Genomic DNA, 26263 nt, shown 5'->3' with positions numbered 1-26263 from the left:
CTGCCAAAAGTTCCACTACAAAATATAAGAGTCATTAAAGCATAGTAATAGTCATGCTATGGTCCGAAAATTAAGCACTCGCAGCTCGTGCCCGCCGGCGGTCCGCTTCCTCCAACACGCTCTTCGGACCTCTCCTCGCCATCGCGTACAAGAAGACCACAATCACGAGGGCGAACTGCAACCACAACCACAACTCGACCACGAACCGCGAGATTCGCCCCTGCCGCTCAGCCTCCAAGACGCCCGAGGTGTCCGGGCGCACCTGCACCGCAGATGTGTCCGCATCCTGGCCACCTCGTTCCTTGATCCTGTCGTCTGCCTCGGGCTCAGCGGGCTCATCCTCGCGGAAGAATTCCGGAATCTGTCTCCTCGCTCTGATCTGCATCTGCGAGAGGCCCCGCGCGGCCTCGTCAAACACCTCGTCCATCGTCAGCTCTGTATCGAGGCCTGAGCGCGCCCTCGCCTTCGCGGATGGCCGCCGACTGATGGGCTCCGGTGATCTTGACGATGAGGATGACAGCGAGTGTGGTGAGAACCGCCCCTCGACCCACCGGTGCGTGCGCGAACGGACCGTCTGTGACAGCCGTTTCTGCCTCGCTGAGGCCGGCCTCTTGGGTGTGGACGTCTCAGGCGTCGGCGGTTCAATCGTGAGCTGCAAGGCAGGTGCCCTCTTAGGCGTCGAGGGACCTGCCTCTGCATCCCAGTCTTCCTGTTGTGGAGACGAGGTCGTTTCATCCGAGTCATCGAGAGCAGGGAAGACGAACTGTGGCGACACTGAGGCTTCGCGAGACAGGTCCAGCCCTGTCATGCCGTATAGGCTGGTAGTCCTGAGGTGATAGTTGACCGTGTTGGCACCCCAGTCGTCACCGCATTCGCTGCCGAGCTCGCTACCCAGTGTCCGGCCCATAGTACCAGGAAAGGGTGTCCGCAGGCCGCTGCTGAGTGCTGGAGATGCGCATGCCACTCCATCCGTTGCGGCAGTTGACCAAGTGGATATATCCCCGAGCTCGGAGCCCATCACAGGCGAGAATACACGAGCAGCGGGCGACGAGAAGAACGGCGCGCTGCCATCCACGGGAGAGTCGGGAGTCAACTGCCCGTGATCGAATAGACCCACGACAGACTTGCGAGCCTTGTGCGCTGCAGCGTGTTTCTGTGTGACCGCACTGCGCACCGTACTCCGCATTTCTCCCGAAATGCCGCTAGCGAACGTGTCCAGTTGCTCAGACCCAAGCGACTTGCTGAGGTCCTGGTGAATAGAGCGCCTCAGGCTGCTGAACTTGATGGTTCCACCGGACGCCATCCTCCTCAGCTTGGTCGGGCTCTCCTCAAGACTGTCCTCTGCCACAACCTCCAGCTCGACACCATCAACGCCATCGAGACAATCGTACACCCGACGGATGCTCTCCGAGTCCCACTGTGCAGAGCGCAGCCGCTCCTCCGTCAGTTGCTGGTCCTTTGAGATCTGCGCGTTCGTCTCCTCCAGCTCCTGGATCTTCTGCAACAACTGCGAGACGATGGCAGATTCAGCACCGGACGGTGTCCGCGTACTCAAGAAGCGGGGACGAGGCCGAAACATAGGGAGAGCGTCGGGCTCAGGTAATCCCAAAGGTGGTAGGATGGGTCTCTCGACTGCGGCCTGAGAAGGTGCAAAGGGCTGAGAAGCACGAACTGAGGGTATTCGTATCGAGCCTGGCGAACGTAGCTCGGACGGCGGTGCGAAGTCCTTGATCTCTTCGAGGTCGACAGCAGTGTCCGAGCTCGACACGGATGTCCCTGGTTTCTCCCTAAACACCCGCACACGTTCCTCGCGCTCCTCCTTTCGCCGCTGAGCCTCCTCCTCTGAGAGACTCACAGTGAGGCGTGCCTGCTCGAGCTCCGCTTCCTTTGCCTGAGTCTCCTCGAGCTCTTGTTGAAGCAGCTGGATCTCGTGCTCGAGCTTTCGCAACTTCCGTTTGCCCGCCTGGTCGGACTTCCTCGACTCAGCTTCAAGCTTGTCAAGCTTGTCGAGGAGCTCCGCGTTCTGGTCTGCGAGACGGGTCAGGTCGGAGGGAGTGACGGATATCCGCCTAGTGTGTCGAACGAACGGCATTGGCAGAGACGTGTCTGCATAGTCCGGAGAGCGGGGAGATGGACATCGGAGTAGTCAGGCGAGAGAATCCTGTTCGGCGTGGGGACTATTGGAGAAGTAGGTGCCGTGGGTGCAGGCGAGGAGGGCAGACGGGAGAGCAGCGTCTCGTGCTTGGTCTTGAGCTCGACGTTGTCTTGGTACAGACTCTGGATGATCGTAGACGTCAAGCCCAGCTCTTCACTCCGTACGAATGAGTGCAGCATCAACCACGTCTACTCATAGGGATCCTCACCAGTTTCACGAGACTTGATCAGCTCCCCTGCCTTCAGTAGCAGTTCGGATAGCTCCTCCCTCGACCTTTCCTTGACCCATTCCTCTGAGTCTTGCGGCAACAGAGGTGGCTTGATGTCATCTACACCGACGGGTAGTTCGGAGACGGCGCTCGCTGCATCCAGCACCACTTGATCCAGCGAAGGTGCATATGGCGGAGGCGGAAGCTGGGGAAACTGTACCGAAGGCAGCCTTCGTGCTTTCGCTGGTGGGCGAGGACGAGGGCTCGCCGAAGAAGTGTCAGACAGCATAGCGCAGTGTCAAAGCATCCACACTCCTTCGAAGCGCGTCGTGTCTGGAGGATGGAGCAGGTATCGCTAAACCGACCAAGCCGAGGTTGGTCAAAGGTGTCGGTCCATAGTCGTTCGATACACGAACGGACGTTATGTCACCACCCGGCCACATGGCTTCAGCTGGGTTCGGATGTAGACCAGCTTCGCGCACAAATCACAAGCTTCTCTCACCATGCGGATAGTCTGGCAATATAGAAATTTGGACCTGACGTCCAAATATTCCCCACAAGAGCACCAGAAGACTACAAAGGATGTGTGGGATAAGTTACTTGCGTGACGGGACAATAAATGCTACGTGGGTGTAGAGTACAACATGGCGGGCCTACTTGACAAGTTCGCGACTAGGGGTGACATATGTACATGCGCATATTCATAGGAGGGGCGCATGGCAGCGCACGAAGGATGGCATATCACTGCTTCTGATTTTGGTTGGTGTTGGAGGCGTTCCCAAAGTTGAATGAAGAAGGCGTAGAAGACGAAGCGTTTCCGAAACCAAACGGATTTGAAGCTGGCTGCGACGTTGTGCCGAACGTTGGGGTGGTGGTTGGCTGAGCCCCAAAAGGATTTGACGGTGTCGCCGGAGACGAGGAAGGGGCAGCTCCGAAGTTGAAGGAGAACGGCTTGCTCTGCGCTTCTCCGCTGCTGGCCGTAGACGGTGTCGCGCTGGTCGGCGCTCCGAACGGGTTAGCTGAGTTCATTTGAGGAGCAGAGGTTCCAGTAGACCCTCCGAACGTGGGCGTACCACCAGTCGCACCAAAAGTGAAGGCAGACTTCGAGCCAGCCGTGTTAGCTGGCGCGCTGCTACCACCAAACACACTACCACTCGCCGGAGTCCCAGCCGGTGTCGTCGAGAACGCATTGCTACCTTCTGGTTTACTGGGAGTCGTATTCGCCGTTGTGGCAGGACCGCCGAACGGGCTAGATGCCGCAGTGACACCCGACGAGGCAGGCGCGCCGAAACCGAAAGCAGCTGGCGTCTTGACAGTGGACGGCGTCGAAGCCGAAGTTGTGGTCTGTCCGAAAGGCCCGGCGCCACCAAAGGGTGATGTCGCATTCCCGCTCGGTTGAGCCACAGGGGCTGGTTGACTAGGAGCACCGAAGTTGAACGAGAATGGCTTTGATGTGTTCGTCGCGCCCGTGGCGGCAGGCGTGGGCGACGCAGCAGGTGCAGCACTTCCCATTTGTGCACCAGTGAACCCGAAGCTGAACTTCTGCGCGGACGCGGCGTTCGTGTTCGACGACGCGGTCGCTGGCGTGCTCCCTGGCACAGCACTAGTGTTCGGAGTAGATGCGGGGATGCTCGGCTGCCAAATGCGGGTTGCTGAGATGAAACACCTGTAGGTGCGCTTGGTTGCGTGAACGAGAACTTCATGGGTCCGGCCGTAGAACCTGAAGCAGGCGTGCTAGTCTGCGGTGAGTGGACGACTCCTGTACCTGAGGACCGAGACGTGCCAGCAGAGAAGGACCAGAGCTCGTTCCCGTGGGCGCACTCTGATCCATTGGCGTCGCCTCAGTAGGCTTACTTATCGGCGCTGTAGTCGCCCCGGAGGTCGGCGGCGCAAACGAGAATGCTGACTTGGGGGCTGAGCTCGCAGTGGAGGCCGCTGAAGGCTGCGTGCTGGGAACAGTACCAAAAGGATTGAACGAGGATGCACTACTTGATGCAGGGGCAGCAGAAGCGGGCTTAGTCCCAAAGTTGAATGAACTCGCAGGGGGCGCACACGCCGTGGGTTGCGATTGGGTGCTTGGCTGAGACGCTTGTGGCGCAGTTGTGGTGTTGTTCTTGCCAGCATTGCCGAAAAAGTTCGGGACAGAGGACGTTGGCTGAGCGGTCGTAGGAGCAGCGGGCGTTGTAGAAGTGGAGACAGGAGCGAGGCTGAAAAAGGTCTCGGGGCTTCCTTGGTAGCAGGAGGGGCAGTAGTCGATGCGGGTTCCCGTTTGATGTCGAAGGGGCAGGTGCGGGCGGCGCGCCAAAGAAAACGGAATAGACGGTTTGTCACCTGTGGGCTGAGCTGGTTTCTCTGGCTCCTCTGCGCTACCTTAGCAAAGGTTAAGTTCGAAGCAGTCTGGGCCGACGAGGTCGAAGGAGCAGCCACTGCGGGCGTCAAAAGTAGCTGAGTGGCAGCAGCCTGTGTGGGCGGAGTAGGCGTGGGGTTCAGAGCCTCTCTTGCCTGTGCCAGCTTCCTCTCCCTGATCTTAGCCATGGCGGCTGCCTCAAGATCCTGCTTCTCCCATTTCGAGTATGTCTTGGTGACGCGCGGCTTTGACGGAGTGACCTCGGGCGTGGTGACTTGCGGTAACTGGGGCGCGAAGCGACTCGACGACTGGGTGCTTGAGACCGCGTGAAGGGATCGAGGCGCAAACCAACATTGGTAACTATTGACTGCCTGAAAGGACCCCTCTGTGGCGCGGGACTCTCCGGCGTGGTTGGTTGCGAAGCCCACAATAGACTCTTGCCGGATCTAGACGGATAGTCCTGAAGGGCCGGATAAGTACCAAACAACCGTACAACAATGAAATGATACACACTGAGACATCACCTGGAGTCGCAGGTGCACTGGGGCCGGGCTGTCCTGCCATGCCAAGTCGCCACGTTCTTTGGCCGCCTGATATTCTTCTTCAGTCAGCCATGTTTCCACGTATACATCGATGTTGGTACGGCGGTCGGGATGGGCTGAATCCTTTGGCTAAAAATGGATTAGAAAGTGTCATCAATGAATGGGACCGAAGTGCAACGCACCATAGGGAAACGAGTGCGGGACCTCTTGACCAATTCCTGACGTAACCGCTGTCCATTGGGACCAACCTTGTAGTGGATTTCATTGACCTCCCACTCCTCTCCAATCCGTCTACCCTTGCACAATGGATCATTGGAGAGTGGCGCGTCGAACAACGGATCGTGGTCACGGTTGCCACGCTGCCTGCGAGTGACGCGCCTCTTTGGCCGTTCAGGCTCCTCTTCACTCTCTTCCGAGGCAACGTCGCGAGTGCGTTTCTGGCCACGGGCGGAGTTCTCAGCCTTCTTTGCCATCGCACGCCTCTTGCGCCTCCTACGAGACTTGTGACCGCCATCCGACTCGACATCATCAGCAATAGACTCATCGCCACCGAACGTAGAGCCAGCCTCGTCACGGTCTCGCTTCTTGCCCCTCCGCACCGGCCGCATCTCCGTAACTTCATCCTCGTCATCCACTGCCTGGACTTCAGCCATCTCTTCGTCAGACTGCCCGAGTACCTGTTCGCGGGACACCTTGCGTGCCCGTTTATCCCTACCCCTCTCGCGCGTCCGCTCAATGCCCTCGTCATCGTCAACACTAGCCTGTCGCTTGGAGCCTCTCTTGGGTTGTACGGCGTCGACATCCATGTCCTCTGTGTCGTCTTCACCATCAACCACGACGCCTTCATCGACATCATGGACGGCGCCTGCTAATCTTGACTTCTTCTCAGGCTGCCCCATTTCATCTTCATCACGCGCGTGCTTGCCTTGAGTCTTGAGCGCAGGCGGTGATGCGTCTTGACCAGTGGCGTCACTCACGGTGCTCGGCGAGATCGTGGCTGATGTGTCTGGTTCCCTTCGGACAGGCGTCCGAGCGTAGTTCCTGACGACAGGCTCCTCAACAAGCGTAGCCGACGGTCTGTTTCATCAGCATGAGGTCAGCTCGTGCACAACAAAGGTACTAATCAGCACTTACCCGGCTTGCCATGCGTTGTAATTGACTCGACGAGGATCATACTGCGACGCGTATGGTGCATGGCTTGCGGTGCGAGGCACTTCCGGCTCACGGAGGTCTGAAGGAAGAGGCGGTGAGAGCGAGCACGACGGGAAGCATGCGCAAGACGTACAAGACAGTTCCTCTCTTTCCAGCTGACGACGTACGAGCATAGGAACATCTGGGCGACCGTGGCGTAGCGTAGAGGGACCCTCGTCTGATTGCTCTGAAGCCTCGCGACTACCTTCCTCAGACTCCCCAGTGCGCGCATGCACCGCGGCGTAGGCAACGTTGAAAGGGCGTTCGTCGTCGTCCGGGATACCGTATCTCCTTCGTAATGCTCTGCAAACGAATAAGCGGCAGCCCTCAGAGAGCATCATGCACAACGTACTTGCGGTACCGTCGGTCTTGCCATCGATTGAACCAGGGTACGAATCCCAATATGAAAGCGAGCGAGAACACCGCCGCAAGAGGCGCAGCGATAGTCGGGTTATCCGCCAACCAGGCCTTGAACGACTGGGGCGGGGCCTTCTGCAGATAGCCGCCTAAGATGTCGGAGTGTTCGTCGACCATGACGGGCGAAGAGTGCGAAGGAAGTGCAGAGTGTCGCGACCGGCGGAGGACAAGAAGACAAGGTGGGCAAAGGTTGCGCGTGGCGGATGCGATGGGACGCGTAGCGGAGCCTCAAATATGACGCGTCGGTCAGCCACTTGCCACAACGCGGCACATCCGCTTTGGCTCTCGCCGCTTGGTCCTTTGGTGGCTCATCCTTACGCTTTGCGTCTGTCTACTATCGCAAGCCGATTCCAAGCGCGCTTTTCTATCCAAACGTCTTCTTCGGCTTTCGGGATCTAGCCGTCATACTTGCTGATGCCTGTGTAGCCTGGACGTATAGTCAGAGAGACCTTCGGGAACTCCCCATGACGCGAGCACGCAGCCGGTCCGACGTCGCTGACGCGGCCGCTGTGCAAATCGACCAATGCAGATCAATCATGAACACGATGTTTTTACAGCTAACTATGTTGCTAGACCCCGAGCGTAAAAGTGCACAGGCGGAGCGCGTTGGTCTCCATTTGGTTCCCATCAGGATTTTACCATACCAAGGAATGTCGAGGACGAGACCAGGGTTTGTGGGCGAGGTCAGCCAACAGAGGGTGCGGATCGTCGACGAGAAGGACCCGACGAACAGAGTCAGCTTGATGAGAAACGGCTGCCAGGTATCTCCGTGCCATTCGGGACACCTACTGTAGTGTCTTGGTTTGCCTGACACGAAATGTGTCTCTTTACTTCTGCCTTTGCGCCGTCGCTCGGAGGCAAAATGAGAGTGGCACGATTTTCTGTGCCGTTTCTCGCTTGCCGTCGACGAGGTGCAAGGCTCGAACGACCGCGCCAGCAACGCGTCTGGCGAAACGCGTCTGTCAAATTCTCTTACCACGTGTGAAAGTGAGAACGGCCTTGGCCGGCGCATATAACGGACCAATAAACATCGCACGATTGCCTCAACCCCAGTCGGTTCGCCGTCCTCCCTCCGCTCCCCGTCGTCGCCAGAGGCCTCCTGCAGCCATGTCCGAGACCAAAATCATCACATTCGAGGATCTCAAGCAGAACAACAAGAAGGATAGCCTGTACATCCTCATCCACCAGAAGGGTGCGTCGTTATTGACATGCAATGTTGCGTATCGCGGTCCCCTGATACAGTCCCTCAGTGTACAACGTCTCAAAATTCATTGATGAGGTGAGGGCATGTCAGCTCTGTGTGCCTTCCTAATATGAACCGCGGCGTAGCACCCAGGAGGAGACGAGGTGATTCTCGCCGAGACCGGTGAGTTGCTGCAACACCCCTTGCCTGCCTACGTGGCTTAACGTGTCACCGTAGGCAAGGATGCGACGGAGGCGTTCGAGGACGTCGGTCACTCGGATGAGGCCCGTGCCATCCTCAAGGACCTCTTCATTGGTGAATTCGAGAAGGATGGCGTATGTTGTCGTGCTTTGATGTTTTGCACGCGTTGGCACTAACACTCTGTCCAGGCCTTGAAGGTGAAGCCCACTTACGACAGTCACTCTCCGAGCAGCCAGGCTGTCAACACGGCCGTGCAACAAGGGTCAAAGTGCGTTTACGTCCGAGACTATTTTGGTCCATCCTTGACATCGTTACTTCGCGCAGCATGATGTACTTCGTTCCTCTGGCTATGCTCGGTGCATACTTCGCATGGCGATACTACTCGAGCGGATCACTATAGACTCTGGCATTGTTGTCGCTCGACTGATTGTTCTCGTACTTTGGTAGCGCTTCATCTTGTTTATGCATTTCGTATGTCTGGAGTATTAAGGTTGCGGGTAGACTGCGCGTCACAGCGGGTGCGGTACTAGTACTGGGTGAGAGACCACAACTAAGTTAAGCCCGCGTGCAGAGGCCTCCCCGGGTAGAAGCCTGCAACAGAAGGGAAGTGAGGAAGTCTGCATCGCGCGAGCTTCGAAGGTAGCGGATGAACCGGCAAGCACGCGTCGTCCGGGCAGCACGCGTAGCGGGAGCGTCCGCCACCAAGCAGTAGACGACGTGACCTGGCCATCTCCCGCGACCATGCCACCCCAGCCCCGTCTGAACGCAGTCGCCTTCGTCTCGCCGCAGAACCACCCCATCCTCATCCGCACCTTCGCCCAGCCGCGCCAGGATGAGCTCAAGTACCACTACATCGCCCACACCAGCCTCGATGTGATCGAGGAACGCAGTGCGCGCCCCCGCCCGGCTCGAGTGCCCCGCCCCGCTGACTGAGGCCGTTCTGCGGTTTGTCCCTTCCCGCAGTTGCGTCCGCGCAGGCGGCCAAGTCGACCGAGTGCTACCTGAGCCTGCTGTACACGATGGAGGACGTCGCTGTGTACGGCTACGTCACCCCCGTCCGCGTCAAGATCATCCTCGCGGTCGCGCTCACCGACGCCGTCGTCCGCGACGTAGATGTCATCGCGGTGCGTATGCGGCGGCGTGCACTGTTATGTATCTCTGACGTCGTTCTCCCTCGTCCGTGCGCGCAGATTTTCAGAGCGATGCACACTGCGTACCGCATCTCAGTCGCGAACCCGTTCCTCAAGGTCAACATGCCCCTTGAGAGCGTAAACGACCACGCCGCCATGCTCTCCACGGGGAGCACGAAGTGGAAGGCCTTCCGCCAGCGGGTAGACGACGTCGGCAGAGTAATGGGCGCGTCCATCCCCTCCTCAACCTCCACCGCCTCCACGCAATCACATTGAGTTCACAATTGTCTGTCGCGAACCTTGACCTTTGGAAGCTCGAACGTGCGCACGTCGGTTCGCGTCCCCGTTTCAGGTCGGCCGGCCTCACTCATGGTGATGGCCTTCCACCGTCCGGAACGCGGATGCACTTCTTCCTCTTCTCTTTGTACTGAGTGCATCGGGACTAGGCCAGATAATGAACCTAGAGTAACAAATTGCCTTTCCATTGACTCAGCTCTCGGAGGTCACTTGTGCTGGGACAGATACGGGGCAGACAGTCTACACAGGAAACATCATTTCAGGCAATGTCATGACATTCATCCGCATGTACATTTACTGCTGGTTTGATGACTGAGAAGGAGGCGGACGAACAAAACACCTAAAGTATTGCTCAAGCCATGACGACTACATTACTACTACTGCCCAAGAAATCTCCGTGAGGGCACGGCATAAGTACAGAGGACATCGCAGTCACTGCGTACATTAGTAGACAGTCTACACGCAGATCGGCAATAGCGAAGATCTACTCTATTTAACACGTTATGAACCCATCTTCTCGCATCTCAATACCCCCAGTACTTCTTCTCGATATACCGCAGCGGCAGGTACACCACCGCCGAGAACGCGAAGCTCAGTTCGAAGCCAATGTCACCTCCAAAAATCGGGTCGCCGATATGCCTGGCGATCTGACCGACATACCACGTCTGCGCCATGCCCAACACCGCGCCCGCGATACCGCACCCGAGCGCGACGAACGACGCAACGCCGAGCGGGAGCTTCCGCCAGTTGTTGTAGTCGTCCGGCTCGTAGTTCGCCCAGCGGCCGCGCCGGAAGATGAGGTGCTCCTCGAGGAGGATCGCCACGAAGATCGCGAGCCAATAGGCGAGGACCGTGAGCAGCGTGTTGAGCCACTCCTCGAAGTGGCTCGCGCCGACGATCGCGAGGACGATGTACACGACGGAGCCGATGATGACAATGAACACACGCGGGATCGCCTGCGCGTACGGGTGGATGTTCTGGAAGGTGAGCGCGAGCGAGTAGATGTTCGGGATGTTGTTGGCGATGATGGAGAGCGAGAGGATGACGAGCAGGAATCGGCCGAAGCCGCCCATAGGGCCTGTCAGGCCTGCACCGAGCAGGCCACCGACGGATTGAGCAGCATAAGCATCACCCCAGGTCGTCTTCGCCTTGAGCGTCGTCATCGCGGCAGCACCGAGACACTCCACAAGGATAAGGGGGATGTTGAGGCCAATGTACGTCCAGATAAATATCTTGATGGCAGGCATGTCCTCTGGCATGCGGACGGTGTAATCTGCCGCAACGGAGGTCCAACCCAGGGCGAAGCCGGCTTCAAAGACGATTAGCTACGATGTTGTAATTACTCTGGACAGTTGTCCACTCACCAACTGCAGCGGCAAAAGACAGTACGTTGCCGGCTTCGACGGCACCCGTACCACCCCACGGGCCTGCGTCCGCGAACCGTGCAATTTGACCGAGGTAGATGATAAAGATGATGGCGACCTTCAGAAAGTCGTCAGCACCGGGTAGCCGCAACAGCAACAACACAACGGAGTACGAACCGGAATCCAAGAGTACTTCTCATACAGGTGGACAACGCGGTATCCCATGAAGCTGACAGCAATGGTGCCGATCGCAATAACGATAATTGCCGCGGCCGTAGGGATTTGATGTGAATCGCTGACTGCACGGAGTGTCTGCGCGCCGACAATCGAGTTGACGACCGACCAGCCGACGCAAGCAATGCAGTTCAGGACGATGGGGATGAGTGACTGCGTGGATAACGGGAGTCAATTCTGAGCTGGTAGCATAGAAGCATCTTGGCACGCACAGTGAGGTACCCGAAAGAAAACCTGGAGAGCGTGAGTTGTCGTAGACCGAGCTTAGGACCCCATGTCGAGAAATATGCGACAGGAATGGTACAAAGCAGGTTGAAGAAGAGAATGACCAGGCAGGCTTCACGCAAGCCCAAGTAGAAGATGGAGCTGGCGAGCGTTCCGAGAGAGAACGTCGACGTCTGTGGTTCGTTGAGTTCCGCGCATACATCCGCCGGGGCATCGACTCACGGTCATGTTGGCGGCGAGCCATAGCCAGAAGGGTGCAAGGGCAGCTACAAGTTGGTTGCGTCAACTCCCCGCCGGGCAGCATCTGGAGGGCAAACGCACACTTCTGGGGCCGGGCTTCTGGGGGGACCCGCTCGATGCCCTGCGCCTCGACACCATATGCATCGAGCTTGTCGACGATCGCCCAAAGCTTTCTGAACTTGGTCCGGGGGACCACGGCATCGGAGACACCTACGGGCTCGACGCTAGGGAGACAGTGAGAAGATGAGCGTGAAGTTTTCGGCTGGCGGACGGAGAGGAGACATACTAGTGCTCGACGTCCTTGTTCTTGAGCTCATGGGAACTTTCGGACGCCTGCTTCTCGATGGACGCGCTCATGGCGGGGAGAGAGAGGGCGGATGGGGCGCAGGGGCGGCGGCGAGCAGAGGGATATGGGCATGGCGGGGGGAGCTTATCTATGGCAGCCAAACGGCTCCATATGTCCTGGCTGTCCACTATCTGCCTGCGCTGGGCCGGCCTCCTTTTCGGGCAGTCCGCGCTTGGCGCCCGCCGTTCTGGCGCACCTGATTGGCCCGCGCCCGTGCCTCGCCCACCGGAGCCCGCCCACCGCCAGGCACCGTCCTCGAATTCTCGATCGCGATTGTCCCCAAATTATTTTCTCGATCGCCTCGGCCGCCCCCGCACACGACCACCGACCACCGCCCGCACGCCAGCGCAAGCAGGCCAACGACACGTCCGCCAGTATACATGCATAGTCCGCGGTACGCACCCAAGCAGCCGCTGGTGCCCCGCAAGCGCATTTTGTGCTGTATGGTCGTGGATATCGCACATACATTTCTCCACGCAACGCCAACGAGATAAGACAGGCGACCAGGCATGCCCTGTCTGCGCCTCCATTGCCTCAGTGCGCGGATCCAGTGACCCCTACGCGCCAACTATTGCAGTGATATTGCCTGCGCAAGCTGATCAAGCCCTTCCAGCGCCTCGCGTGCCATCACCCTCACCACCGCGTCCTCGTCCGTCGCCGCAACGTACCCGAGCGTCGTCTTCGCCCGACTGACGAGTCTCGGCGGAAGGCGAGTGCGTCACCCGCGTCCGAGTCGTAGAGCCGCGTAGCACACGCCTGAATGAGCAGCGTCATGAAGTGCAGTGCCGCGCGCCTCAGCGGTGGGAATTTTGATTACTCGACGTCGGTTGAGCGTCCATCGTATCAGGCGTATATGGTGGCGGTGTATCTCCCTCCTTCTCATCGCCGGTACCTTTGTCCTCGCGTTCAGGATCGAGTGCCTGTCCATCTTTGCGGGGAGGACGCCGCTGGCCCTGCGTCGCGGGAACCGTCTCCACCTGCAGCAGGTCGACCATTGCTTCCGCGAGATCCGCTGCGTACGGAAGCAGCGCCAGCGAATTTGTCTTCGCACACAGCGCTAGAAGGGATATGGCCGATGTCCTCAGCGTAGTCGGCAGGTCTGACGTCCGCGCCACTCTGAACAGCGGCGGCACCAGAATATCAACTGCACTCACACAACGCCATGAACATCATATGCACCGTGACAGGCGAATGCACGCTCACCGTATGCAGGCAGCGCATCCCCACACCGCCGCACGACCTGTCCAAGTGCCTCCCCACCCGCGTGCGCGTGTCCACTTCCTGCCGCGTCATGATCCCCCTTCCCCACACCTTCCGTGCCCTCGCAATACGTCCGCACGAGCCCGCGAAGCACCTCCTTCCCGTACCCGTCCACCATCGCCGACAGACCTTGCACCGCGTTCAGGTACATATAACTATCATCATCCTGCACGCTCTGCAGAAAATGCTGAGAATCCCGGGCACGAGCGCGCGATCCAGCACGGGCTCCTTCAAGTGCGTCGCCCAGCTCCGGGGTTGAACGACGCGCGGCGACGAGGTTCCGAAGGAGGAGCAAGCCATGCGCGCGTACGGGTAACAGGGATCTTGCAGGAGTTTAGCGCCTTTTGGTAGGTCTCTTGGGGTGTCTCTTCGTCGCCGCTCGACTTCCTGGACTTGCGGGAGCTGCTTTGCGCGGAGGCCGATGCGAGGCGCGCGGTCATGACCATACGCGCTTCTCGAGCGAGCGGCCGAATGGTGTCCGATGAGTCCTTGGATAGCGGTTCGAGTAGGGAGAAGATGTCGTTCAGTTCGGGGCGGTTCTGGCAGATAGATCGGGGTGCGCTGTACCGTACATATGAGCATGAGCAATGAAACGTATCTAATATACGGCGCATACCTTCGAGGATCGACAGGAGGAGGTTTACCGACGTGGCAACCATCTCGTCGTCACCCGACCCCGCCAGTTCGGTCCTTCGTCATCACTGTCACCCTCTTCTATTCGGAACCTCGTTCTCCTCTTCTTCAACGATGCGTAGGTCCTCCAGGTGCAGCCCTTGCCATTCGCGCGGCTTTCGTCTTCGCCGGTGGTGCCGCAGGAGACACCGCTGACTCGAGGGCGTGCTTGATGAACGAGAGGATGTGGTCAGGCTTATTAAGAATACTCGAGGCCGAGTCGTCTGTCGCCAGCTGCGTTTGCATCTGTAAGATGAGCTGAAGATACAGCAATGTCCTGTTCAAGGCACGTAAATCCTCTCGGTTAGTGACTCAAAACACAATGCCACGTACTGCAGCGGGTCGCTCGCAGACTGGGCTTTCATCTCCCGATACGCTTCGAGGAGCCTGACAAACAGTTCCGACGAGACGTCCGACCGCTCGATCGACTTCAAGTACCGAACGAACTGAGCGGGGTCAGGACGCAGGTCGAACAGGTTCGCGTCCGTGTCAAGCTCCCCAGACTCCTCGCACGCTTGAGGTCTTCTGGGGTGAACAGCGAGAGTGCCGGCCTGCGCTCGGTGCTATTGACAGGATCGATCAGCACGCGTCTGTACGAACTGCAGGATGGGCACGTACATTTCTGACCTGGCTAGGTTTCCTGCTACGTCGGCCTTCCACTCGCCTCCTTCACCTAGCACCACCTCCCACAGCGCGTCGATTCCCTCGCTCGCGCTTACGACCCGGCCCCAGGTTACTAGGAATCCCCGAACAGACTCTTTCAGCGCGGGATCTGACACCTTGGTCGCCTCCAATGCGATAGAATGGCATATAGCGCAGGTACGATTGGCGTCAACAAGCTGGAAATGAAGGTTGGCGACGGGTCGGCGTTGGTAAGTAGTGTCTGGAGGATGTCGAGTGCCTCGGACGGCGTAGGCTCGGGCGCCGCGCCGGGAGCTTGGGGTGACTTTCAATATGGACGTCGGCGGGGACATCTGGAGAGGTACTTAGGAAGGGCGGTGCAGGCGAGCCAGCAGAATGCTTGAAACGGTGGTCGTCTTTTTGATCTCTTCTGACGCGAGCATGCGAGAGAGGGCGAACGCGATGGCACGTCTGTATGTTGGCGGGACTCTATTCGGGTCTGCGGAGAGTATGGCAAGGAGCCGGGGGACGACGATGTGTAGTAGTCCTATGGCAAAGTATCGGTATTAGGAGAGTCAATACGTCTGAACATAGACTACAGACCTCTGGTTTCATGCTTGCGGGTACAGTATCCAGGAGGCGCGCGACGTGCTCCAGTTTCTCGAGGGGCGCATCCTCGCCCGATACGTCTTCTTCGCCAAACATTGCGGTGAGTAGACCGGCTACACCTTCAGGCCGGAGCAGCTGACGACTCAGAAGAAATCCGCAAGACTTTCGCACATAGGAAGGGTAATCGAGTTGTCTGACAGTATGCTGCCAAAGGCAGCTATGGTCTGCGCAGCTGGCAAGCTAACATTTCTAGGTCAACATCGACCGCTGACTGACATGATCGTTTCGCGGCGACTCACATAGCTAGAAGCTGCATCACGGCCGGCCTGACGGAGTCGATAGGTTTCACGGTGTCCGTGGCCAGATTCTTTGGCAACCATCCTAGGACGATAGATGGCTTGAGCAGGTCTGCGAGGTGCTTGTTCAGCAGCGCAGAAGTAACCGCCGTCTGCAGCAAGGAACTCTGTGCATCCTTCGAGAATGACAAACGCAACAGCCGAGAGACAGTTTCAGACAGCCTCTCATAGTCGTCCGGGACATCCGTGAGGTCGATAATCTTTGCTCCTGCATGGACCTGAGACTTGGGCACGTTCTTCACGGGAATGGCGTTGGCGACGCGGCCCAACTGTGGCTCGACTCCCCACCTGAAGACAATCGAGACGAGGGTACGAATCTGTATCAGGTCCCGCGAACCTATGCTCGCGTTCGAAGGGCCATCCTGCGGAGAAGAGGCAGCATCGTCTCGACTCCACTCGCGTTGTAAGCACTCCAAGACGTACAGGGCTTCCAATGCAGTCTGAAGCTGCAGGACCTCAAGCGTCTCGTCCATCGTTGGAAACTCTCTTCCTACGGTCGCGTAGTATTGCGTCAACCTCTGCTTGAGGACATCCGCGACATTCGACGGAGCTTCCGACGGCAAGGAGCCTAGCAAAGTTCCTCCTGCACGAAGCAAATCATGGGTTCCAAAGCGTTCCATGTTCAATGGATGCCAGTATGGCAGAATATGCAGAAGAGTGCACGAGCGCAAGTGAGTCTCAGAGTCTCCGAGTCCCAGTCCGTCACTGAAAGATGTGATCGGGCGAAGGATCGACCAGCGAGAAATCACGTGCATGGGTCGCCGCCACTGGGCGCTCGTTCGTCGCTGGACCCAAGCTGGACCAGCCACGAACTGCGGCAGCGATCGCGAACTCTACGCAGCTTGACCTCAGTAGCTCACCCAAAGCACTCGGGTACGATTAATGTCTGCTGGAGTGTCAGCCTGTGCTGTATGCGCTGGATCAGTATCTGGGCCACCCGATCATTCAAAGAGTCATCACGTAGACCTACTCTTGTCACACCCATTCAAGGTTGTGCTACTTCGGTAATGTGTGGAAATTGCCTGGGAGGTATGCGGTTTGAGGGTCTGTGATTCGACTAGATGCTACTCACTCATAGCTATCACAGCTATTCAAATGGCCCATGAAAGCTAATGTGAGCGAACCCTCCGTCGCCTTTCCATGGCGAGTACTCGCCGTATCTAGCATGACCACACGGATCAAGTCTGTAGCACGCCTGTCCTGGTGTTCAACCGAAGCACACCCGCACACATTGGCATGTCTGTACACGCTCTGCAAGGCACACCAAACAATCGACTGATCGGACCAAAACTTGACATGGAAAGTGTGTATTGCCATCTCATCACTGCCTCCTCATTTGGGCTTCGGTGACTGTCTGCGGTAGTGAAATCTACTCCAACACGCTCTGGGTCACTGTTGTCAGGTAGGTACAGATTGGCCGTCTGACACACGTGGTGGTGCGTCAAACTTTCTCAATTTCTGACGAATTGTGCGCTTCTGCGCGCAGTCAGAAGCCAGGATGCAAATACCTGGACGGAGCTCAAGTGATCGCCCTAAGCTGTGCCCGAACATGGATACGAAACTGCAGTACAGGGCAACGTGAAGATGCTGAACTTGAATCCCCTATTTTCCGAACCATGACTACGTACCGCAAACCCTCTCAGCCATAGTCTAGCTTCCCAAGGTACTTTCGTTGATGCTACTTAACGATCCGCACGGTTGGTCGGTTAGGTAAGTGATGGCATCATTGTCGTGCTCTCGAAAGCCTAAATAGCATCGCAAACAGGAATGTAAGGCTACAGTGGCTTCAGTCCAATTCCCAGACGGGGTGCATTGCCAACAACTCGTGTATGTGCTGCTCCCGGGTCTTTTGATCCATGTGGTCCAAGACGTCGTGGACGTGGCATGCCAATGTCGCATTGTGAATAGGTTTAATGCACTCTAGATCCGTCAGGCCTCAGGATGGAAGGCTCATGCAGGAGAAACATGCAGCGCTGCATCTGTGGGCGCATGACAGAACCTTATGCGGGCCGTCTCGAACCGTTAGCGGGAATGAATGATCTGCGGTCGAGCCAGCCTATAATTCGTCAGCTGCCGCCCTCCCTTCTTCAGCTCGCCTGTCGCTCCTCGTTACTTCTCTACTGCACCATGGCACCCGAGGTCGCTAAACCCACCACTTACGCGCATGTCCATGATCACCTTGTCTGTTATGCCGGGAGGGGGCAGTATAGTGAGAACGGTGGTGGTGGGTCCTCATGTGGACTTGCCGCGCTCAACTGCGCCCGAGTAGTTTTGGGTCTGGAACAAGGGGGATCGCTGGATGAGGAGTCTCCGAGTCGGGACGACGACATCCTGGACAAGATGATCCAAGATGACATTACAGAAGTAATTCAATGCTCGGGCCTTCGTACGCGCATTAACTAAGCTGATCCCACAGGAAATCCTGCGGCCATGCTCACGGTGGTCTCAAACAGCGCATCTGAGTGTCAGTGACATATATAAGACGCCAATATTCCACAAGTCGCTCAAGCTGCTGCATTCTTCCTACGGTCGGTCTAGACTCCAAGAATTCAAACAAGTCCTGTCGTATGTATTACATTGCGTCAACACCATTTGAACCTGAATTCGTTACACTCTATCACAGGCGCCTCTCGCAGACGACGCAGACAATCGGGGCTTCGGCCAGTGTTGTGATCACTCGGCCCCCAGAGATTATTTCCTGCTTGAAGCTCGTCACAACGAGGGCGGGTAAGGACACCTTCGTGGTTTACGACTCACATCCGCGCCCGGATCACCCCGACGGTGCTGCCTTCATCATCTTCAAATCGCTCGACGATGCAGCATCGTACCTCGCGCAGCTTATGAGCTTCGACGAGAGCCTACTGGCTGACGACGAAGCTCAGTGGCAGGTCCAGTATCTGGCGCAGTTCTCCGCACACATCTTCGCAGCTCGCGAGATGCCATTCACGTCGAAGGACCTGGAAGATGCGACCCTGGAGGCTAGCGTCGATATCCTCTCGCTGAAGGCAAAGTGTCGGAGCTGGAGGGCCAGAACCAAGACCTGTCGATGGAGAAGACGCGCTTACAAGTAGGGTCACCTCACTGGAGAACCAAGTCGTAGGGCTCCACGCGCAGATTCAACAACGATCGCGTAGAGATGACAAGCGTCCACAAGGGTACTTTGCGGATGACAGAATCAACGAAGCTCGAACCAAGAACATTCCTACGAGAAATGACCCCGGCTGGCTACAGTGGGGGCGCGGGTACTTCAACGCGGTGGGCCGGAATGATTCTTCGTAGTGCGTAACACGTTTACTTGTCAAGGATCTGGGTTGATCTGACAAGGAGCAATCGCCAGTGCGTCCGGCTCTAAGCCGAGGATCGCTCCTGCCGCTACTCTGGTCAGAGGTCCGGTCTTTCTAGACCCAGTCCGGTCCACCGGGATGTCAGTCTGACATGGTGACCATGATGCGAGCTTCGCTGCAGCGTTGCAACGAGAATTCGACAGCGAGCATTCGCATCTAGCTCGCGAAAGGGAAGCCTTGAAATCGGCACATATGAGCCCATTTCACTGCGCCATCTGTTTTGAGACATGCTCTATCGATGACGTTGCAAAGGTTGAACCATGCGGACATCAATTCTGCAGAGACTGCATCAGCGGCTGCATTGCGGCAAAGATCGAGGAACACCAGTACCCATCTTCTGTCCGTCGTGCGTTGCAGGCACAGAGAAAGGGGAGTTTGGAGGTGCGTTTATTTCGAGCTTGAGGATGATCGCCTCACTGACTCGCGTCTCAGTGGTAGACGATTGCTTGTGCAGCAGCTCGGTCTGACAGAGGAGCAATACAAGACGTTCAACGAGATGCAAATGGCCGCGTTCTCGGTTGAGTTACATTGTCGCAAGTAAGTATGCTCTTCCTACTTGTACCTATGACATACTTGATGTACGATCTACTGTAGGTGCAGAACGCTATGTTCGTCGACAAGGCGGAGTTCGCGACTACTGATATTCTGATATGTCCTTTGCCGGGCTGTCGCTATCAATGGTGCAAGCAATGCTCCCAGGAAGTCGTTGACGGTGGGCCGAAGCACTCGTGTGACGGCACATCCGAATTGCAACATCTCATGCAAGAACAAGGATGGAGATACTGTCCAGGCAAGTTCCAAGCTCAGAAACCCATACGGTCACTTGCAACGCTTTGAAATAACACTGTTCTACGCAGGATGCCAGACACCGGCCGAGAAGATCGCTGGCTGCAACCACATGACGGTGAGCACAACTCAGGGAACGTCTAGGTTTGGGAGTGTCAATACGCTGACATGATGCTATTGCTAACCTTAGTGTCCGTCCCCGGGATGCAACACGTACGTATACGTATATTTCACTCTGAAGTGAACAGTGATCTAACGAAGCCGGATTGACACACCACAGACATTTTTGCTACCGCTGCGGCGAGATAACAACTCAGGATGTACGGCCAGATGTCATTCAACAGGCCAAGGCTTCGCACTACCAAAGATGTCCCATTTTGATACGACGTTGAGCCCAATGTCGGTCGCGCACGTTGGCAGTATTTGGAGGGGAGCATATTGATTGTGTGTAGCCTTGTAGGTCCTTTGCTATATGTACTTTGTATGAACTCATACTAAGGCCTGGACATGAACGACTGCTGTCGACTGGGTGGTGACTAGCGTTGCTAAGGTGGATGAATGGCACAGCATAGCAACAAAATGGTGGCAGTCTGGATGTTGTCAATTGTGTAAGTTCCAGGCCCTTGGCCGTCCGCGTTGCCACATCCGCGCGTTCCGCAGCTGAAACAGGAAAGAGCCTAGAAGATGTCTTTGAGTGTCTCCTTAATATTTCACAATCTCTAAGCCGCGGTGACTGCACACGACCGAACGACGATTTTACAAAGTTGGCTATTCGCACAGGGGTGGACTGGATCACAGAGTGAGAAAACCGGGGCGCTTGGCCTCGCAAACCATTCAGTTACGCAGGAGCATGCTGAGCCTAGCAGCCCCAGTCTGGTCTGGCCGAGACTTCCAGCCGCACCGACATATACTCACCGCCTCCCAGCTCTTCTCTCGAGGCATCTGCTTCGTGTTCCAAGCCCCATATTCGCGCATAAACCGGCCGATACCTTCGTCGCACACAGCAGCTCCTCTGGCACCTGACTGGCCCCGGGCCCAAAATAAGACACGAGCCGGTCGCTCTATTCCATATCCCGAGTCGAATCGCCCCCGCCATGGTCCGCACCCATGCCCGCTCTGAGAGTCCCGCGCCCACCGCGGAGAAGGATGCCGAGCCCGCCCTGCTGAAGAGGTTGAAGTTGAGCCATATCTCCAACCCCGACGCCGTGGCGGAGCGCTTTGCGAACGATCTCTTCACCCCTACCAACATCCACCGCCTCCATACCGAGTACGAGACCAGCCAGCCATACAGACATGTCGTCGTCGACAAGCTCTTCCAGGACGAGCTCCTCCAGAATGTGAAGGACGAGGCGCTGTCCGAGCTGAGCTTCGCGGAAAAGGAGACGGACATCTACAAGGTTTGTGTGCCCAGAAACTTCCTGGCCTGCCAGATAGGATCGTTGAAATGTATATCGCGTGCAGGTCAAGCAGACCGGCGACCTCGCCTCGCTCTCCTTTCTCACCGACGAGCAGCGCGCCCTCCTCCCGAGCCTCCTCACCCTCCGCGATGCCCTCTACTCTGCAAAATTCCGCTCGTTCCTCCGCGCGGTCACCGGCTGTGGGCCCCTCTCCGGCACGAAGCAGGACATGTCGATCGTGTCCTACTCGAAGTCCTGCCATCTCCTGAACCACGACGATGTCATCGGCACACGGCGGGTGTCGTACATCCTCTACATGCCGCTGCCGCACTACATGGGCTGGCAGAAGGAGTGGGGTGGTGCCCTCGAGCTCTACCCGACGAAGCCCGGTCCGGACGGCACACTCGAGCCTGAGCCTGCACCGAGCAAGAGCATCCCTCCGAGCTGGAATCAGTTCATCTTCTTCGAGGTGCAGCCTGGCCGGAGTTTCCATTCGGTGGAGGAAGTAGTCGTCGGCGAGGGGGAGGATGGCCGGGAGAGGCTAAGCATCAGTGGGTGGTTCCATGCTGCACAACCAGGCGAGGAAGGCTACATACCGGAGAGCAACCCGCCCGAGCTCAAGAGCTCACGAGAGCAGCTCGTAAGTGCGCCCGCGCCTGTCCACTATGGGGTATTCTGATTTCGCGTTTGTAGACGTCGACATCGACTGACTTCAAGTCGTACCCCGACAGCGTCGATCCTCCTCTTCCCTCCGAGCCCCTCTCGGAATCCGACATCTCCTTCCTCTCCGAGTTCCTCAACCCCGTCTACCTCCAGCCGCGGACAATGAAGGCCCTCTCGCAGCGCTTCCTCGATGAGTCCTCGCTCGAGCTGCACGAGCTCCTCTGCGCACCGCTCGCCGCCAGGCTCGATTCCGGGCTCCGCGCCGAAGACGCAGCCGACGGGCTCGGTCCCTCCCGCCCGACACTCCTCCCGCCGCACACAGCCGGCGCACAGGGCGCGTGGACCCTCAAAGGGCCCCCGCACAAATGGCGGTACAGCACGCTGCGCGAGGCCGCGAGCGGGACGAGCAGCAAGGCGGACCCGCGGTGGGCGCACAGCGAGCCGGACGAGATCGTGCGCGCACTGCAGACGAGCTCTTCCCGAGCGCGTCCTTCCGCGCGTGGCTCGCGATCGTCTCGAGCTTGCTTCCCCTGCGGTACTCGGTCATGGCGCGGCGGTTCCGGCCGGGCTTGGACTACACGCTCGCGACGGGGAGACGAAGGAGACGAGGCTCGACGTCGTGCTCGGTCTGACGCCGCAGTTTAACGCAGCAGACTTGAACGGGATGCGGAGGAGAACGAGGAGGAGACGCTGAGCGGGTGGCAGAGCGGTGAGTGGGGTGGTTGGGAGGTAAGTTCGGTGCCCAATATGTTCGATGTATGGGTGTCTCACTGGTATCATCTCACAGTGTTATATGGCTCCTCATGACGAGGAGGATGATCCGGCCGTCTACCGGTCTGGCTCAAAGACAAAAAAGACGAACGGCACTGCCAATGGCGAGAGCAATGGCCACGGAGCCTCGAATGTCCACGGTAATGGCAATGGCACTGGCCATACTGACCCCGAAGCGATGAACGAGGACTCCGATGACGACGAGGACGATTCGGGCACGCTCCTGACGTCCAGCCTGGGTTCAACCGGCTCCTGCTCGTCCTCCGCGACGAGGCGTCATGCGCTTGTCAAGTACGTCTCCGCCGCGGCGCAGGGTTCTCGGTGGGACATCTGCGGGAGTTCGAGATCGGGATGGTCCAGGAGGAAGAGGACTGAATGATACCTGGCCCGTCGGCCTGCCCGCGCACTCCACTCATACACTGACGACGTGTGCATACGCTATTACTTATTACAGCCTGCCTGCTCGCCACGGCACCAGCAAAATAATGCGGAGGCCGCCCCATGCATGTACTCCTATTACCAGTATATATGTCAGTAATATTGTCGTGCATATGCGAGCAATGCTATCTCTGTTGTATAACTGCCAGTACACCCCAGCAGCCGTGTGTTGCATGAATGCATGCGGCTACTCCATGAGGTCAGAAAACGATCTTCCGACCTTGGGCAGGTACGATCGCCGCCGTCTCTCGTTTCGCCAGGGCGAGGGCCGCCCCAGGCTTTGGCCTCGCCCGAGGAGGCTTCCCGCCCTTCCCTGCGGTGCCTCTCTCCGACGTCCGTGTCCCATCTTCCACCCGCCGCCGCTTAGGCGATGCATTTTCTCCGTCAGCATCTGGCTCGGCATCGGCGTCCGCGCCTGCGTCTTCTTCTCCCCCGGTTTTGCGTTTCCGCTGCGGACTCGAGGCGTCGTCTCTCTGATGTGTGCGGCCCATCTTTCCCTGGCGCTCCCTCGCTTTCGCATAACCATTTTTGTCGTTGGGATCCTTGGAGCGCGGGATGTTCCCGCCGCGCCGGACGGCGTCCGGCGACGCGTACTCGACGACGAGCGTCCGGCCGTCCAGGAAGTGGTTCTTCTGGTTGACCAGCCCACTCGTCGCGTGCTCCGTGCTCGTGAAGTCGACGAACGCCCACCTACCGTGCGAAGGGCGGAGTCAGTAAGCGGTTCGCGGGAGGCGGTTCGCGGACCCTGTCTGGTCCACCGCGGCTGGAGCTGCTCGCCGGGCGAGAGCAGCGTCCAGCGCGGTCTCGACGGGGGGTCACACGAGGACGCAGACGGACGTACGCACCCTTGCACTTCCCGCTGTCCTCGAACGTGCCCAGGCGGACCTTGCGGATCCACGGCTTCTCGCCCGTGTCCACGTCGCGTTTACTTCTGCATCCGCGTCGCCGCATTTGTGGTGGTGGCGGAGGGGCTTCGGCCGATGCGAGTCGAAGAGCGGCGGATGGACTGCCCGTCGTCTCGAAGCCAGGTTGCCCAGGAATAGCGTGGGCCCTGCGGGCTGCTTCTGGGCGCGCAGGATCTTTGTGCGGTTTTGGTGTGTCCGGAGAGGTTGCTGTGGTTTGTGGGCGCAGTGCTTGCGTCGCCGGAGTCTGTGGTGGCGGCTGGTCTGCCGTTGAAGTCGTCGCCTGATGGAAGTATAGGTATTGAGTCGCGATACCGGTGGGTGAGTAGTGCGAGACTCACCATCCTTGATTAACAACCGTCGCCCGTCTAGCGGGTTCTCCGAGAGCGTGATAGCGATGGTCTTCGCGTCCGGGTCGCGAAATCGACGTACGCAAACCTGCCCACGCACCCCCCCGTCAACACCGCACCGCACGCACCAGTCCCCAGACCCAAACAACGAACCACTCACCCCCGATTCTCCTTCCTCGCCCCACCCCCCGCCGGCCCCCGCTCGCCATCTTCATCGGCATGTGCACCCTCGTGATCTCGCCGACGCCTCAAGAACCGCCTGAGCGCGTCCGCCGTCGTCTTGAACGCGAGGTTGCCGACCCAGATGGAGTTCTGCCGCTTGGGCACCTTCGACGGCGCGAGCTCCGCGGAGTTCTTCACGGGCTGCTTGCCCTTCTGTTTCGCGGAGAGGGTGGCGGCGGAGGCGGCCTGGAGAGCCTTGAGCTCTTTCTTTTTCTGTCTGCGCTGCTCCTTGTGGGAGAGCACGGGGGCGTCTTCATCCTCCTCTTCTGCGCCGGAAGCGGGTTTGGAGTCCTCATCGCTGCTGTCGTCGTTTTCACTGTCGCTGGACTCGTCCTTGGGACTTCGTCGGTTATGTGGTGGTTCTTGCGTGGGACGACATCCTCGGAATCAGATGATGATGCACTAGAAGAACTGCTGGACGCAGAAGACATTGTTGAGGATAGACCGATATGGTACGCACAAAGCCCTGACTGCACTCCACTTCGCAGGCAAAGTTGTTGGTCGCCCGATAGGATCTCACGCGATCGAGCAGGCGCCTACACCGGAACGCCAACCGTGATGCTATTTTCAGGTCGCATACAAGGCGTTGAACGTTGATCGCGTGAATCGGCAGTGTACAGTTAGATGTCAAAGATACAGGGTGTATATAATTTATCCCAATCTCGTGCAGCGTAGATGGTATGTCTAGAGTGATGTCTACCAAGACCGACTCTAACAAATTAGGATGCGATTAGGGGATAGTGGCATGACGGTCGTGAACGGTCCGAGAGATGGATAGTGGCTTATGAGGACGACGATGAAGGGGCGGGTGCGGGTGCGTGCATGAGCTGGTACTGCTCGCGAGCACGTTCTTCGTCCTCGAACTCTTGCACCATGCCCTTCCATGTGTGGTCGACCGGCCGCTATAACAGATGGCATGTCAGACACCGCGTCCACAGCTTGTCCAGAAAAAGACGTACGTGTTCGGCGGCGGCCTGTCTACTTGCATGGGTCATGACCCAGCGGCGATGAGCACGCCATGGTCAATCCCTGGCCCACATACGGACTTGGACAATCTTTTGGGTGGCTGACTGGTGCCTGCAAGTAGATTGTCAGTTTCCGACATTGCGTCCGGGACGGAGTGAAGATGCATACCTGTCCGCCAGACAATACCACCAGCAAGCGCCATACCGCTGCCCAAGATCCCAGGATGATCTTGTATGGTTGCGGACGGCCCAGTCCTTGAGCTTCTCCTCAGTACCGAGGCGCTTCCACCGGCTCTCCTCCTGGGCCTCTATCCGCTCGAGTTCGCGCTTGCCCGCCCCGTCCATGTCGACTCGTCGTACTGACGCCGCGGCGCTCGGCCTGGATGGCGTAGAGGGGCGCGGTAACGAAGATGCAGAACATGGCTTTGAGTTGGATGGGGAGGGCGCGGTAGGCAGGCCAGCGGCGGTGGAGGAATATGGACCCGGGTACGGAGAGGGCGAGGCCTGCGGCTGTGCCCTCAAGGGCGCCGCGGATGGTAGCGCGGTTGTGGGCAGCGAGCTCTTCTTCAGTAGCGAACTGAAAGACAACTGAAGTCAGACCATGATTGGTTACGATGTTTAGTCGGTACCAACCTTCATCTTTACAAGGAGTGCTCAAGAGGGTTTACTTCCCGAAAGTAGTGGAGGAGGAAGGTAGGGTGGCAAGTAGGTGGATGAGACGGTGTGATGAGGAGATGTGCGGCGGGTGCGGGTATATATGTGTTGAAGCGCTGTATCGTAGAGCCACGGAGGAGCGCACCGACCTAGACTTTCCATATCGGACGGAG

The 26263-nt window shown here is 58.0% G+C and overlaps 9 protein-coding genes across 9 annotated transcripts; 4 read left to right on the top strand and 5 right to left on the bottom strand.

Annotated features, from left to right (window-relative positions):
• Positions 1-70: 70 nt before the first annotated feature.
• B0H18DRAFT_1081021 (uncharacterized protein) lies at positions 71-6977 on the bottom strand (the record flags this gene model as incomplete). Its single annotated transcript, XM_048031319.1, has 19 exons — positions 71-2023; positions 2137-2306; positions 2364-2626; positions 3109-3318; positions 3349-3510; positions 3550-3612; positions 3637-3780; positions 3802-3867; positions 3892-3955; positions 4030-4185; positions 4218-4476; positions 4507-4729; positions 4771-5018; positions 5063-5170; positions 5253-5381; positions 5435-6329; positions 6387-6549; positions 6595-6734; positions 6796-6977. 19 exons carry the CDS (start codon positions 6975-6977, stop codon positions 71-73), a joined length of 5598 nt encoding a protein of 1865 aa, XP_047901113.1.
• Positions 6978-7891: 914 nt separating this feature from the next.
• On the top strand, positions 7892-8789 carry B0H18DRAFT_966461 (cytochrome b5). Its single transcript, XM_048043340.1, has 6 exons — positions 7892-8052; positions 8111-8139; positions 8190-8226; positions 8281-8378; positions 8433-8512; positions 8569-8789. Exons 1-6 carry the CDS (start codon positions 7968-7970, stop codon positions 8642-8644), a joined length of 405 nt encoding a protein of 134 aa, XP_047901112.1. The 5' UTR covers positions 7892-7967; the 3' UTR covers positions 8645-8789.
• Positions 8790-8837: 48 nt separating this feature from the next.
• On the top strand, positions 8838-9912 carry B0H18DRAFT_9655 (trafficking protein particle complex 2). The gene is made up of 3 exons (XM_048043269.1): positions 8838-9133; positions 9208-9368; positions 9435-9912. Exons 1-3 carry the CDS (start codon positions 8986-8988, stop codon positions 9648-9650), a joined length of 525 nt encoding a protein of 174 aa, XP_047901111.1. The 5' UTR covers positions 8838-8985; the 3' UTR covers positions 9651-9912.
• A 283-nt stretch (positions 9913-10195) lies between these two features.
• Positions 10196-12522, bottom strand: B0H18DRAFT_1100084 (permease for cytosine/purines, uracil, thiamine, allantoin-domain-containing protein; the record flags this gene model as incomplete). The annotated part of the gene is made up of 7 exons (XM_048032494.1): positions 12021-12522; positions 11816-11958; positions 11717-11760; positions 11482-11667; positions 11213-11422; positions 11036-11153; positions 10196-10980 (listed from the first exon to the last, which is right to left on the bottom strand). The coding sequence occupies exons 1-7, from the start codon at positions 12089-12091 to the stop codon at positions 10196-10198; spliced, it is 1557 nt and encodes a 518-aa protein (XP_047901110.1). The 5' UTR covers positions 12092-12522.
• Positions 12523-12614: 92 nt separating this feature from the next.
• Positions 12615-16218, bottom strand: B0H18DRAFT_1081018 (uncharacterized protein; the record flags this gene model as incomplete). Its single annotated transcript, XM_048031318.1, has 17 exons — positions 12615-12637; positions 12803-12873; positions 12903-12972; positions 13024-13224; positions 13284-13515; positions 13658-13901; positions 14049-14135; positions 14161-14289; positions 14346-14518; positions 14627-14800; positions 14836-14958; positions 15041-15122; positions 15167-15180; positions 15237-15384; positions 15414-15482; positions 15542-15940; positions 16022-16218. 17 exons carry the CDS (start codon positions 16216-16218, stop codon positions 12615-12617), a joined length of 2436 nt encoding a protein of 811 aa, XP_047901109.1.
• Positions 16219-17725: 1507 nt separating this feature from the next.
• On the top strand, positions 17726-19972 carry B0H18DRAFT_949678 (uncharacterized protein; the record flags this gene model as incomplete). Its single annotated transcript, XM_048041915.1, has 9 exons — positions 17726-17962; positions 18015-18163; positions 18222-18608; positions 18733-18853; positions 19195-19323; positions 19397-19459; positions 19537-19654; positions 19800-19846; positions 19919-19972. The coding sequence occupies 9 exons, from the start codon at positions 17726-17728 to the stop codon at positions 19970-19972; spliced, it is 1305 nt and encodes a 434-aa protein (XP_047901108.1).
• A 458-nt stretch (positions 19973-20430) lies between these two features.
• Positions 20431-21841, top strand: B0H18DRAFT_966444 (uncharacterized protein). Its single transcript, XM_048043339.1, has 3 exons — positions 20431-21125; positions 21190-21676; positions 21729-21841. The coding sequence occupies exons 1-3, from the start codon at positions 20823-20825 to the stop codon at positions 21767-21769; spliced, it is 831 nt and encodes a 276-aa protein (XP_047901107.1). The 5' UTR covers positions 20431-20822; the 3' UTR covers positions 21770-21841.
• A 1356-nt stretch (positions 21842-23197) lies between these two features.
• B0H18DRAFT_1112462 (uncharacterized protein) lies at positions 23198-24902 on the bottom strand (the record flags this gene model as incomplete). The annotated part of the gene is made up of 6 exons (XM_048032818.1): positions 23198-23687; positions 23839-24163; positions 24241-24337; positions 24410-24458; positions 24506-24833; positions 24875-24902. The coding sequence occupies 6 exons, from the start codon at positions 24900-24902 to the stop codon at positions 23198-23200; spliced, it is 1317 nt and encodes a 438-aa protein (XP_047901106.1).
• Positions 24903-25127: 225 nt separating this feature from the next.
• Positions 25128-26075, bottom strand: B0H18DRAFT_1205552 (uncharacterized protein; the record flags this gene model as incomplete). The annotated part of the gene is made up of 6 exons (XM_048036134.1): positions 25128-25373; positions 25431-25445; positions 25518-25548; positions 25606-25744; positions 25797-26013; positions 26070-26075. 6 exons carry the CDS (start codon positions 26073-26075, stop codon positions 25254-25256), a joined length of 528 nt encoding a protein of 175 aa, XP_047901105.1. The 3' UTR covers positions 25128-25253.
• Positions 26076-26263: the final 188 nt, after the last annotated feature.

The sequence above is a fragment of the Fomitopsis serialis genome, assembly GCF_022376445.1.
Source record: "Fomitopsis serialis strain Sig1Antser10 chromosome Unknown B0H18scaffold_1, whole genome shotgun sequence".
Taxonomy (NCBI): domain Eukaryota; kingdom Fungi; phylum Basidiomycota; class Agaricomycetes; order Polyporales; family Fomitopsidaceae; genus Fomitopsis; species Fomitopsis serialis.
This window is presented reverse-complemented; position numbering and strand designations above follow the sequence as displayed.

Excerpts from the sequence above, each read along its gene's own strand:
- B0H18DRAFT_966461 (XM_048043340.1), top strand. The coding sequence starts at position 7,968 with ATGTCCGAGACCAAAATCATCACATTCGAGGATCTCAAGCAGAACAAC. Across the intron at positions 8,227-8,280 it reads GGTGATTCTCGCCGAGACCG|GCAAGGATGCGACGGAGGCG; the intron begins GTGAGTTGCTGC and ends GTGTCACCGTAG. Across the intron at positions 8,379-8,432 it reads GTGAATTCGAGAAGGATGGC|GCCTTGAAGGTGAAGCCCAC; the intron begins GTATGTTGTCGT and ends CACTCTGTCCAG.
- B0H18DRAFT_9655 (XM_048043269.1), top strand. The coding sequence starts at position 8,986 with ATGCCACCCCAGCCCCGTCTGAACGCAGTCGCCTTCGTCTCGCCGCAG. Across the intron at positions 9,134-9,207 it reads CGATGTGATCGAGGAACGCA|TTGCGTCCGCGCAGGCGGCC; the intron begins GTGCGCGCCCCC and ends CCCTTCCCGCAG. Across the intron at positions 9,369-9,434 it reads GCGACGTAGATGTCATCGCG|ATTTTCAGAGCGATGCACAC; the intron begins GTGCGTATGCGG and ends CCGTGCGCGCAG.
- B0H18DRAFT_966444 (XM_048043339.1), top strand. The coding sequence starts at position 20,823 with ATGGTCCGCACCCATGCCCGCTCTGAGAGTCCCGCGCCCACCGCGGAG. Across the intron at positions 21,126-21,189 it reads AGGAGACGGACATCTACAAG|GTCAAGCAGACCGGCGACCT; the intron begins GTTTGTGTGCCC and ends TATCGCGTGCAG. Across the intron at positions 21,677-21,728 it reads CCGGGAGAGGCTAAGCATCA|CAACCCGCCCGAGCTCAAGA; the intron begins GTGGGTGGTTCC and ends CATACCGGAGAG.